General features: G+C 33.3%; 1 protein-coding gene and 1 pseudogene across 1 annotated transcript in view; both read right to left on the minus strand.

The window, feature by feature from the left end:
* Positions 1-12,987, minus strand: part of PPFIA2 (PPFI scaffold protein A2) — a 449,044-nt gene that overhangs the window by 129,449 nt on the left and 306,608 nt on the right. The window contains exon 7 of the mRNA XM_090273671.1: positions 2,267-2,488. Within this exon, the coding sequence (XP_090129797.1) occupies positions 2,267-2,488 (222 nt within the window). The remainder of the gene's footprint in view (positions 1-2,266; positions 2,489-12,987) is intronic.
* Positions 6,833-7,803, minus strand: LOC150012270 (epithelial-stromal interaction protein 1 pseudogene; annotated as a pseudogene).

Below are 12,987 nucleotides of genomic sequence, written 5' to 3' on the forward strand. Positions count from 1 at the left end.
TTAAATAAGCATGAGTAAACAGACGAGCCTTAAATGAAAGGGGGAAAAAAGCTAAATCTCTAGGACTAAGAGAATAAAGAAACACAAAATGAGCAAAAGCTCAAGAAATGGCCCTGGTGGTTGACTAGCCAGAAATCTTGGTATTCCTTAACAATGATATAGAAGAGAGGTTAAATTTATTTACTTTATAAATTCTCTGAGTTTTGGCTGCGAGGAAGAATTGAGTAAAGGACATATCACTAAACTGTTGACTCATATAACTCAACAAAGTTTTTTTTGAGCATCTATGATATGCTCAATAGTTATGTAGGCAACTCAAATGGATCAGTAAACAAAACAAGACAAAGAAAATCCAGCCTTTATGAATTTTTATGTACAGTTGGAGAGGGAGGCATATGCTAAACAAGAAAGTCAATAAAATAGGTATTGTTTCAAGTGGAGTAAGTGCTGTGAGATTAAAAAATAAGAGAAGAGGAAGAAAGTATATGTGTATGTATATGTGTATAAATAGGATGTTCAGAGAACACTTCACTGAGAAAACATTTGAGCAAAAGGCAGAGGGAAAAGAAAACAGAACAGAACAGGCCTGGCTTGTTTCAGAGGCCACCTTAACTGAACAGAGTGGGCTAACATGAAAGACGAGGGAATGAGTTCTAAAACGTCAGTAGGACGGTAGTGGAGAGAGCACGTGGCTTGTAGGCCACGGCAAGGACTTCAGTTTTAATGTAAGTAGGAGAGGTAGTCATTGAAGAGGGTTAAGCAGGAAAGTGGCTTGAGCTGACAAATCTTAACAGATTACTCAGGCTACTGTGTTGACTAGAAACTATTATAACACTCCTTTGAAAGATTATGGTTCTGTGGAATAAGGAATAGCCATGGAAGGTGTGAATTCACATTAGGGAGATGTATTGAAGTTGGAAGTAAATAGGATTTACGACCAAATCGAACGTACTGTGTGAGTGAGAGAGGTACCAAAGACAGCCCCACGGTTTTTGGTTTGAGCAACAATAATGGGGTTGTCATCAGTAGAGATGCACAAAACTTCAAGTAAGTCTGGCTTCCTGGAGGAATATCAGAAAAACAATCTTGAGGAATCTGATTTTTATATGCCCACTGGAGATTTAGATACAGGCATCTGAAAACCAGGAGAGAAAGATAAGCTAGATATTTAAATTGGGAGCCATAAGTCAACAGGTGGTTTTTGGAGCCCTGAGACTGCATGAACTTACTCAGGGAGTATAGGTAATTGAGAAAGGAAGGCACTCCAAGATTGGAGAGGAAGTTGATCCAGCAAAGGAGACAGAAGTAGGAGTAGTAAGTAAACTGGAGGAAAATCAGGCATGTGTAGTGTGCTATTAGGTAAGTGCAAAAGTGCTCCAGAGAGTAATAACTGGCCAACTGCCTGAAAGAACTGAGAAGTGACCCCTAGACTCAGCAACATGAAGTTCAATGACAACTTGGATAAGAACAGTTTTGATGAGACAATGAAGAAAAATATATGATAAAATGGGCTCAAGAGAAAGTAGAAAGAAAAGATATGGGTACATAGAGTAGGTTCAATTCCAATAACAGCTAGTTAATTATATACAAAAGATATGATGAGGATAAAAATATATACTTTAAAGAAATATATAAAAATAAAAATAGTAATTCAAAAAGTAAAATTTTCATAAATACATTTTTCTTTTTAATTGAATAAAGTGAAAAAAATCTAAACATTTTACCTTTGCAGGTAAGATGACAATGTTACTAATAAAAGATCTCATTGTATCTTTTGTAGTAACTTTCCAGTACTCTGTTTTTGAAATATATAACATGATGTTAAGTCTAGCAAGAAAGAAATATATAGAAAGAGGAAGGTTCCCATATTCAAACTTATATAGTCACATTCATAGACACAAACGCAAAATGAAAAGGGAAAATTTTAAATAATCTCTGAGTAGTCCCATATCTGAGAGCATAGCAGGTCACTACATATACATCTAGGGTTGTTTAAAATGAACAATTCAAAAAAATCTTATTTAAATATCTTTAAAAATTGTAGAAACTTTTTATTATATCTGAGACTTGATATCAAAATTTCTTTCCATATAAATTTAAAGTAAACAACTTTTGCCTTAGTGAACGAGTTTCATAACAAACATAAAGCATCTGAAATGATGGCCTTTGAGAGGTAAAGATTATTGCCACTAGGGGAAATTAGGGAAAAAGCATCTTAGAGAGGGCATTCGGGATGTAGAAACTGAAAGTGTTATGAATCACTTACCTCCCTAATGTCCCTTTGATATTTTGTGTTCATTTCTTCTGTTTTGATGAGATCCTTTCTCGCTGTCTCTGCTTCTTGTTCCACCTCTCCCACTCGGGAAGAAAGGGCTGCTAAACGTTCTTTCATTTGGGCCATTTCATAGTTTTGTTTTTCAAGCAATTCTTGTAGTTCAACTATTTGACTGGTTTCATCAGTTGAGTCTATAGAACCATTGGATAAACGCTGCAGGAAAATAAAAAGAAACAAGACTTAAGAATTTCTTCATCTTTAATTCAAAATTCACGAACTTAAATAAATGAAATTGGTAGTTTTCACACTGAGAAAGAAGAGTTCCAGAAAAGTTAATTTAAGAGTTAAACTAAATTTCTGAGAAAAACTCTTAATTGACATTAGAATAGAAAGGTAGATCTGTAATTTTCAAACAACTTAACAGAGGAATTTGAACAGAAGCGTATATATTTATTATACATAGCTTCACACAAAACACCAGCATATCCTAAACACTTATTAAGTGGCGGCTATTATATTATCAATTATATATGACATTTATTATAAATAATAACTACATTCCTGTAACAAAGTACTTTCTTATTAAATAGAAACTATGCAATAGTTTCTATTTATATTCAAGACGCCATGTGCATCTGCAAGTTTTATTTTCAATGATACTCATATGAAAAACTAGCGAACCATTTCTTTTGTTCCAACTGTGAATGTGACCTAGCTGGAACAGAGGCGTAGCATCAAAAAGTTTTAATCTCTGTATTGGTAGCAACACAAAAGTCATGAGTGCACACAACCCATGAGAAGGAGGCTGAAAATAATTACATACTTTGAGACTGACTTTTCCCCTTTCTGAAGGGGTTGCCTAGAAGCCACGGTGACCCATGCCTTGAAAAGCATGGCCCACAGCCTAGCTGCATTGGAGAAGTTTTGTGGTGCAGAGGGTGTAACATCTGAAGAGAAATAAGTGCCAAGAGAAAAAGAGCACAACTGAGTTGAAATAACAAAATGAGAAAAAGCAAAAAAGTAAAATTAATTCCATTATAATATTTGTCTGGAAAACATTAATTTGTTCCAACACAAAAGACATATTAAGAAACAATTTGAACATACATAAACTTTGGATTTTCTTATGTGCTGTTTAATTTCTGAGGATCACTAGCTAAATACAGAAAACTGCGTCCACCTGAACCAAGCCAGGAGGGAACACACAAAATAAGCACATGCACATCCCTCCAACATCTAACACTGGGATAAACAAGCCACATCTGGGTCACAGCTTTCTATCTGATCTCAGGTACCGCTCCTTCCACTGTCTCACATTAACTCGCCGCTGTATCCTTTCTGACATTGATCCCACAAGCAAACTTCAGGTCCTTTGCAAGGTAAAGAGTTATAGTTATCATAATATTTATGCTATTCTTCACTATGTAACATATTTTAAACTGTGCTATTTTTATTAGTTTTATATCTCTCTTTATGTCATTGACAAAGTTTCTAGTGTGTGCTGCAAACCCCTTTTCCTTCATGAGCCCTGCTTTTTTTATTGTACAATTTTATGTAGCTCATGATTTTTAGTAATGAGTAAAGGGAACACAGGATGTCTCTATATTATTTCTTTCAACCACATGTGAATCTACGTTATCTTAAAATAAAAGGCTTAATTAAAAATGTTAGAGCCACTGACTATAACAGTGGGGGCAAGCAGAAAGCAGCAGAAAAGCAGTGAGAAGGGTGGGCAGGCAGACATGGAGTCAGACTTAGGGCAGCATCTAAGGATGCCAGTCAGATCTGCGACCTACCCTTGGAAAGTATAACTGGACTTCTGTGTTGCAGGAACCAAGCCCCTAATTATCTAGAAAAACAGTAAAAGCTATTACAAATATGTAGGAATGTAGGACACTGTAGTAGAGGAGATTAGATCCTCCCTCAGTGTCTCTATTCTTTCTGCTGAGATTGTTGATAGCTGAGGGATCACAGCCAGGAATATCTCCAGGAATTGTTGGTAGCCTAAGGGAAAGGAACTGCCTTTCCAAAGTTATGCACCTCCCCTGGGGCATGCAATACCACATACAATGTAGCACGGTATTGTTCGGAAGTTAATGAAAAACAAACTTTTTAGACAGCTCTTATGGAAACAAAACTCGAAGACATTAACAGTGACCTTTATGCAGGTCACAACTCTACATTGAATCGAGAAAAGGCAGTTTCCAATCATTAAGCAGCAATTGAGAATTGGTTTAGGAAAGAAGGCAAGAGCCAATTTCCAGTCAGTTATGTCCAAATTTGGCAAAACTAAGATATACTATTATAGGGTTTTTGTCATAATAGCAAATATCTTCTAACTCTGTACACTACTTACAAGTAAAGAGGCAAGATTTAGCTGTACTAGAACTTCTACCTCCTCTATTGAGGACTTTATACAGTCAGTATAAAAAAGGCAATTTTTAGAAAATACGAAAACTACTTAAAACCAAACTTCTACTTTGAAAAATATTTTATATAACTGAAAAATTACATTTAGAGTTTTAGTCCCCTAAAAAACTTTGGAGAAACTGAGACTCAGGTAATCACACAGAGCTGATTTAAAACACAGAACTTTGAATTCCCAGTTTAGTTCAACTCCCAGTACCATGTTGCATTTAATCAAAATATATAAATCAACATGATAAAGTTATACATGCTGTGTGGTGTAGACAAGTACCAAGAATGTAGTATGTTTGTATGACTATACGTACATATGTATACACACATACATACATATTCAACAAATATTTGTTCAGAGCAACTGAATGATGTTAATCTTCTAATTAGAAATATGATTATTCCTATATTGTGCACCTGAGGTCCATTAACACCTTGTTTAAAGATTGCATATTTTTTAATGGGCTCAAAGTAAGAAATATTTTAATCAAATATAAACAGTAATTGTGCAACTAAAATAAAACACCTTTAAAATGTTAACCTTAAATTTTTTAAGGAAGAGAGGTGTACTGCGTAGTTTTTATACTACTTTGGAATTTGGGACTATCTATGGGAAATTTTCAAACTCAAAATTTTTTGGAAGTGTTTATGAATCTTTTGTGTTTAAAATTGTGTAATATTTCATCTTTTCAAGTCATCTTAAATACATTTTATGGTGAGATTAATATGTTTTCATAATTTCAGATTAAGAAGGCTATATAAAAACTGATACTTATCTTAGAAATCAAATATATAACTTCTGTTCCAGGTCATTGTTATGTAGAATTAACTTTAAAATAAATTGTGACACCTTAACCTAAATGACAAATGATGGAATTAGAGGAAAATCCAGTGCTTATTTAAAATAGCTTTATTGAAATGTAATTTATATACCATAACATTCACCCATTTAAAGTATAAACATCAGTAGTGTTTAGTGTAGTTAAGAATTTGTACAACTATCAACATAATCTAATTTGAGAACATTTTCATCATTGCAATAGAAACATCATACCAATTAGCAGTCACTTATAACAGCTCCCCACCTCTAAGCCCCACTAGTCTACGTTCTATCATTATTGATTAGCCCCACTAATCTACTTTTTATCATTACTGATTTTCCCATTTGGTACCTTTCAGTTAAATGGGATCACACAATAGGTAGTTTTTTTGTGACTGACTTTATTCACTGAACATAATGTTTTTTTTTTTTAATTCATTCATGTTGTTTCATGCAATCAATATTTCTTTTATTGCAGAATAGAATTGCATCATGTGGATATACTACATGTTATCTACATATTCATCAGGTAAGGGGCATTTAGATTGCCTCTATATTTTGGCTACTGTGAATTATGTTGCTATGAACATTTGTATATGTCTTTGTGCGGACATCTTTTCAATTTTCTTGGGTACATTCTTAGGAGTAGAATTGCTGGATTATATGATATTTCTAAGTTTAACATTATAAAGATCTGCTTCCCAAAGTGGTTGCACCATTTCACATTCCCATCCACAATGATGAGAGTTCTAATTTCCTACATACTCACCAAAACTTATTATTATCTGTCTTTTTATACCTATTCTTGTGGGTATAAAGTGGTATTTTCCTTATGGGTTTTTTTTTCAAAGGCAGTTCAAGGTTTATTTATATATTTAAAGAGTATAAAAGATTTACTTTTTTCATTTGCTCAATTCTGTACTCGGATTAAGAAAATTGGATTAAAATCTAAAAAGATGCCAAAGCTTTCCCAAACTGGATCTGAGAATTAGCTTATTAGAAAGGCAGGCATACTATGCCCATATCTCTCACTAACCTGAAAGCTTCAAACAATTCCCTCATTTTCTTTATTAATAAAATTGCTGTAACTATATTTCCAATAAGAGGCAAAATCAATGAGGAAAAACTGTAGCAGTTTATTGGCAGTAGAGATTAAATATGAGTTCAGTAATCAGCTCCTGCAAACACGCATAAATGATGACAAGAAAAAATCCCATCAGTCCTGTCTGCTCCGCTGTGCAGGCGCACAACTGAAATCGAGGTAAAAGCAGTGAGAATGAACAAAATTGCATGTAAAAGAAAGCATCTCATGAGGTTTTTCAAGGTGAGTTGACAAAGGCAGAGGTTTTCAAGGTGAGATGACAAAGGCAGATGTATGTAAATATTTCCCATATATCCCAGCTGTTACATATTCCAATAGCCTCCAAAGTGCTGAAGGCCACCTGGTTGACTTTTGCCTTGAAGTCCTCCAGAAAAACATTATTTACCCTCCTGGTGGGTTTTGGTTCTTTCTTTCTGCTATTACTATTGCTTAAATTCCAGTAATTCACTCTTCTGATGTTCTTCCTACATCTTTTGCAATTTTGGATTTTCTTCCTTTTCTTCTTTCTTTTCTTCTCCTTTTAGAGAGAATCATTATAAGCCTGGCTTCTGGCCCAAGATGAAGATTATGGGTCACTGAGAGCAATGTCACCAGTATTTCTGTTAGGCAACTCTGTCTCCAGTCTGCTCAAGAACCTGGCAGTATTATATTGCTGATGCTCTCTAAAATGCTTCTCTTCTGAGGATTTCTTAAGGTCTTTTTTTTTCCCTCTACTGTTTTGCTCTCTCTGAACTGCCTTCAGTTTTTGGATTTCAGCTTTTTCAGCTTCTTGATTCTTTTAGTTATTTCTCTTTTAGCTTTTGTGGTATATAAATTGCATCAGCTGGAGTGTTTATTTCTGCCTGACTTCAGCCTCTGATTGGCTTCCACCTAGCTGCCTTGGCATCAGATAATTGGCTTTGCTCTACCTTGCTCCTTCCACTTCTCCAGGTTCTCCAGCTCTTTCTCAGTAATCACTTTATCTGATTTATTTGGTTTTCACTTGGTGCTATCAAGGTGTATGTACCTGTGAGTCTCTGGGCCATATGCTCCCAGCTATCCCTTGAAGGGATCTCAAAAGTCACCTCCAAACCCAGCCTGGGGCCATGCAGCTGGTCTAGTTCTAGTGTGTCCAGTGGGGTCCAGGGCCTGATGGGAGGCAAAGGAAGTGCCAAGCCTGGAGCCCACCACCCTACTGCACGTGTACATGATTCAGAGCCCATGGGACCTGGCTACCACCACTGTGAGAGGGATCGGGGCTCTCCTGGTTTTGATTTACATCTGCTAATGACTTATGTTGAATATCTTTTTATGTGGCTGTAAGTTATTTATATAACCTCTTTGAGAAAATGTCTATTCAAATTCTTTGCCTATTTACTAACTGGCTTATTCATCTTTTTTATTATTGAGTTACAAACATTTTTTATATATATTTTGGATAGGGGTCCCTTTTATCAGACATATGACTTGCAAATAGTTCTTCCCAGTCTGTGGATTATCTTTTCACTTTCTCAATGGTGCTGGTTGAAACACAAATGTTTTTAAGTTTAGTGAAGTCCAATTTATAAAAAAAAAAAAAGTTATGGCTTTCATAAAGTTTATGAAAAATTATTTTAATAAAAACATATAAAAGAACTTAGGACTTTTTCGCATGTTTCAAAAACAATATATAGATGAATTATCTTTATGGTAGCCAAATTTGAAGGAAACAGGAAATCATTATTATAAATACACAGATAAATAAATAATATGGTAGAAATTATATAGGCTATACATAAGACCTAGTAAAGTGATTGAAGCCCCAGAATTCTCACCATGTCAGTTATTCTGACTTCTTATGTGATGAAGCCAGGAATTTAAACAAGTTCTTCCATTTTCTACCAGGTAAACAATGGAAATAGTGTCTCTTTTTTTATTTGATAATTTTAAACAAAATGACCTCACTATCAATATTTTTATCTTATTTGTAGCTTTAGTATTTATTTTAAAATGTTATAACATGTTTTTATAATTAACTTTAAAATTACTAATACAATCATTTCCTTTCTGAATTTTATGGTGCTTTAATGGTTATTGCTTATTTGGAGTATATGTTAGTGGCTATTCACTGCTCCTCTACTCTGCCAAAGAATGACAGTTTATTAAGCATAATAATTAATAATTTTTAACCTTTCTTATAAGTGGTAAAATAATGCCTGTTAAATATACAGAGCAGAGGGCATTTACATTGATATATTAATATAAAACTTAATAATTAAAATCTGCTTGGATATTTCTGGGTAAAGTATTCCAGAGGATTTAGGATCTAAGTTAATTATAAGTTTTTAGAATTAGATAGACACTTCTATGTGGAATGAATATTTGGTTGAGCTCTCCCCTCTCCCCTGCCCCAAGGAACTATTATACTTGGCAGCTAACAATTTTCCCCCAGATTTATTGAGTTATAATTGAGTTATAACTGTATAAGATTCAGATGTATGGCATAATTTTATTTATGTACACACTGTAAAATGATTGCCAAAAAGTTAGCTAACACCTCCATTACCTTATATAGATACCATTTTTTTTTGGTAGGTAAACATTTAGGATCTACTCTTCTAGCAATTTAAAAAAATATAATACAGTATTGTTAAACACAGTCATCATGACAGGTGATAATTTCATTTTTATTATGAACATATTTCTAAACTTAACTTGTACATTTTTGATACCTCTCATCTCATGTTTTCATATCTATACCATAAATCTCAGAATCTCTTCTAATGAATTTTAAATAGATCTTCTTTTCCTTATTCATCTTAATTCTCATGGTTTATTAATATCCCTAGAGAAAATAGGAAAAGGCGGGACTGAGAGTATAAATTAGGAATGTATCTTACTATTAATTAAATTCAGATATTAAAGGCACAGATATACTTAAGACTTATCAGCAATGAAGGAGTAAATACTTAGCAGTTCGATTCCATTTTTGAAAATAGTTCTATATAATTTTATGTTTAAATATAAATTATTGATTACCTGGCCAAAAAACTTACACTGATATTTGTTATCATTGAAATAAGGAATCTAGCACTCACAATTCTTTGGAGGATCCAGAAGAATCTATAAAGTGAAAAAGTCTTATAAAATAGGTTTTATTCTGTGAGGAGAAAAGAAATATAATACTAAAGAAATGAACTAAAAAAATAACACAGATTGAGACAGGGATAAGTATTTACTGGCATAAAAATAATAAGAAAATGAAAAACTAGAGCTGATAGTTTAGTCTAAATTTTATGAATATCAGCAATGTATTAGGGTTAAAGAAATGTACATATAGAATGAAGGACCAAATCAATTAAGGATCCCATAGGCAAATAATAATGTCTATTTGTGAATTTATAAGTAAATCCTAGATAAGGCACTGATTCAGGGAGGGACTTCGGGAGATACCAGCCAATCTGATGCTCTAAAAATATTTTTGTTCATTCCAAGAGATTGTTATGCTCCTCATTTTACTTCAAATTCTTAAATTTGAATTTACCTCCAAATCCCCAAATAAGACTATATTTTTCATTAGAGTAACAACAATTAATAATAATAACTAACATTTATTGAGTACTTGCTTGCCCAAGAATATATAGCTGATAAATTTTCAGCTTTCAGCATGCATGGTTCAGAAGTTACTTCATTTTGTTAACACTTATTAAGTTCTGACTATGTTTTAGGCAGTGTTCTAAGTGTATGATGTATATAAACTCATTTACCTCTATAACATCCTAACCCACTGTATACACAAAAGGAAACTGAAGCGCAGAGTATATTTTGCTTAATGTCTCACTTCTGAAAAGCAATAAGGTGAAGGTTAACTTCTGAACCCAGGCATTCTTATTCCAGTGTCTTACCACTAACAGTCTTGTTTTTCTCTCCCTCCTTTTGTTCCTTATTCTGCTCATTACACCTTTTGTTCACTTATTGTTTCATTTAGTTATTCATTGCTACCAAAACTCTACTGTCTGGCTTCTACCATAATTCAAACACTAGGTTGGATGCTTAGAATAAGAAATTTCCTGCCTGGAAGTAACATAATGTGGAAAAAAAAAGAACAAGTCAAATCAATTAACCAAACAATTAACAAAATAGGTAAGGCTAAGAAAGCATGTAAGCACTGGGTAATTCAAAGGCTTCAACACTATAACTTTTGGACATTTTGGGTGTACTTACACTGCTTATTAATCTCATGCTGATTTTTAGCTCTCAGAAATCAAGTCTCAGATATCAAATATTGTCCTACAAATAACTACATTTTCTCTGACTTGAGATTCTCCAGTACAGAATTCACAGCTGTTATTTTTAATTCCACAGTGATTTAAATCTGTTTCATTATATATAAACCATCTGTTTACAATCACTCTAAATCTAAAGCCAACAAGGAAGCAGAAATTACATATGTACTTCATATGAATTATTCTCAGCCATGACCACACATTAGAATCCTTGGCAGAGTTGAATAAAACTACAGAATGGATCCTACTCTATACCATATCCATGGTTAGGTCTAGATATGTACTTGATTTTACTCCCTAAGTAACTGCAATACTTAATTGGGATTAAGAACCACAGATCTATATCATCCAGGTTCTTCTCTAACTACTTTATCAAATTTAGTCATTGAACGTAAGAAATTGTCTGGCATAAAAAGAGAAAGAGTTTAAAGTAATAAAATAATAAAATGGTTGATGAAATGAAGGCAATAAGAGATAAAAGAGATCCCTATATTAGTATTCTTTATTCTAGTATTAACTATGATTTTAAAAAATAATGTTTCAAATAGAAAGATTTAGTTTTATCTCTTATTTACGACAAATGAGAAAAAATAAATTCTTTAATAGACTTGACTATGTCTTGGCCTCCGGGAATAATGTGGTAATGAACATAGACAGGAGTGCATACAGTTTTGTGAATAAAGGTTTTCAAATTTTTCATGTAGATACTCAGAAGAGGAGTTGCTGGGCCATATGGTATTTAACTCTATTCTTAATTTTTTGAGGAACTTTCATACTCCTCTCCATAGTGGCTGTACTAGTTTACATTCCCACTAGGAGTGATTGAGTGTTCTTTATTCTCCACCACCTCTCCAAAAATTGTTATTACTTGTCGATAATAGCCATTCTAGTAGGTGTGAAGTGGTCTCTCGTTGTAGTTTTGATTTTCATTTTCCTAACAGCTAGTGAAGTTGAACATTTTTTCACATAGTATCTGTTGGCTATTTGTACCACTATGTTCATTGCAGCATTATTCACAGTGGCCAAGACATGAAAATAACTAAAATGTTTTTTTGGTAGATGATGGGATATAGAAGATGTGGTACATATAACAATGGAATACAACTTAGCCATAAGAAAAGATGAAATACTGCCATTTGTGATAACACCGATGGACTTTGAAAACATCATGCCAAGCAAAATAAGTCAGACAGAAAAAGTTAAGAACCATATGATTTCAGTTATATGTGGGATATAAACCTGAAAGCAACAAATGAATAAACAAGAAAAACAAACAAAAATTCATAGACACAGATAACTTTATGGTAGTTACCAGAAGGAAGGGGGTTCAGAGCTTTGTAAAGGGTAAAGGGGTTCAAATATATTTTGACAAAAAATTACTTGACTTAGGGTGGTGGGCACACAGTGAAATATAAATCATGTATCATAGAAACCTATGTTTCTATGATATGTTTCATAGAAATCATGTATCATAGTACACATGAAACCTATATAATATTATTAACCATTGTCACCCCAATAATTTAATTAAAATGAAAAAAAGGAACACAAAAAACAAAACAAAACAAAAATAATAACAGAATTGACCAAATATTGATCTGCTCAGAAAATGTCTAGGCCAGATGACTTCTTAAAGTTACTTACCATTAATAATTTTATTATGTAACACTGAGATTTGCAAAGTCATTATGACATAGTAAATTCCCAATAATTTTATTTAAGGGAAACATCCAGCTGATAGATCTTTACTTGTCAGTTCTTTAGTTTAATGTGGTCAACAGTGTTTTGTTAATAAATATAAAATATTTATTATTTTCACAGATTTATAAACCAGTTTTAATTTCCACCAATTTTAAGAGCAAGAATACTTTCATCAGAACAGTGTCATCTTGAAGTTCTGATATTCTCATAATGTTGAAATTAAAATACAATTCATTCACTATATCCTATGCATGTGGCTTGATATAAATATATTCTATTTTATAGTATCTTAACTCTAAATAACTAAATACAAAAAGAAGGGGAAGGGTTTAATCAAGGAACAAATATAAAGGACCCATGGGCATGGACAACAGGATAGATATTGACTGTGGGAGTAGGGGGGGGTGGGCCAGGGAAGAGCAATGGG

Source organism: Furipterus horrens, unplaced genomic scaffold, assembly GCF_987537825.1.
Source record: "Furipterus horrens unplaced genomic scaffold, mFurHor1.1.pri manual_scaffold_4, whole genome shotgun sequence".
Taxonomy (NCBI): Eukaryota; Metazoa; Chordata; class Mammalia; order Chiroptera; family Furipteridae; genus Furipterus; species Furipterus horrens.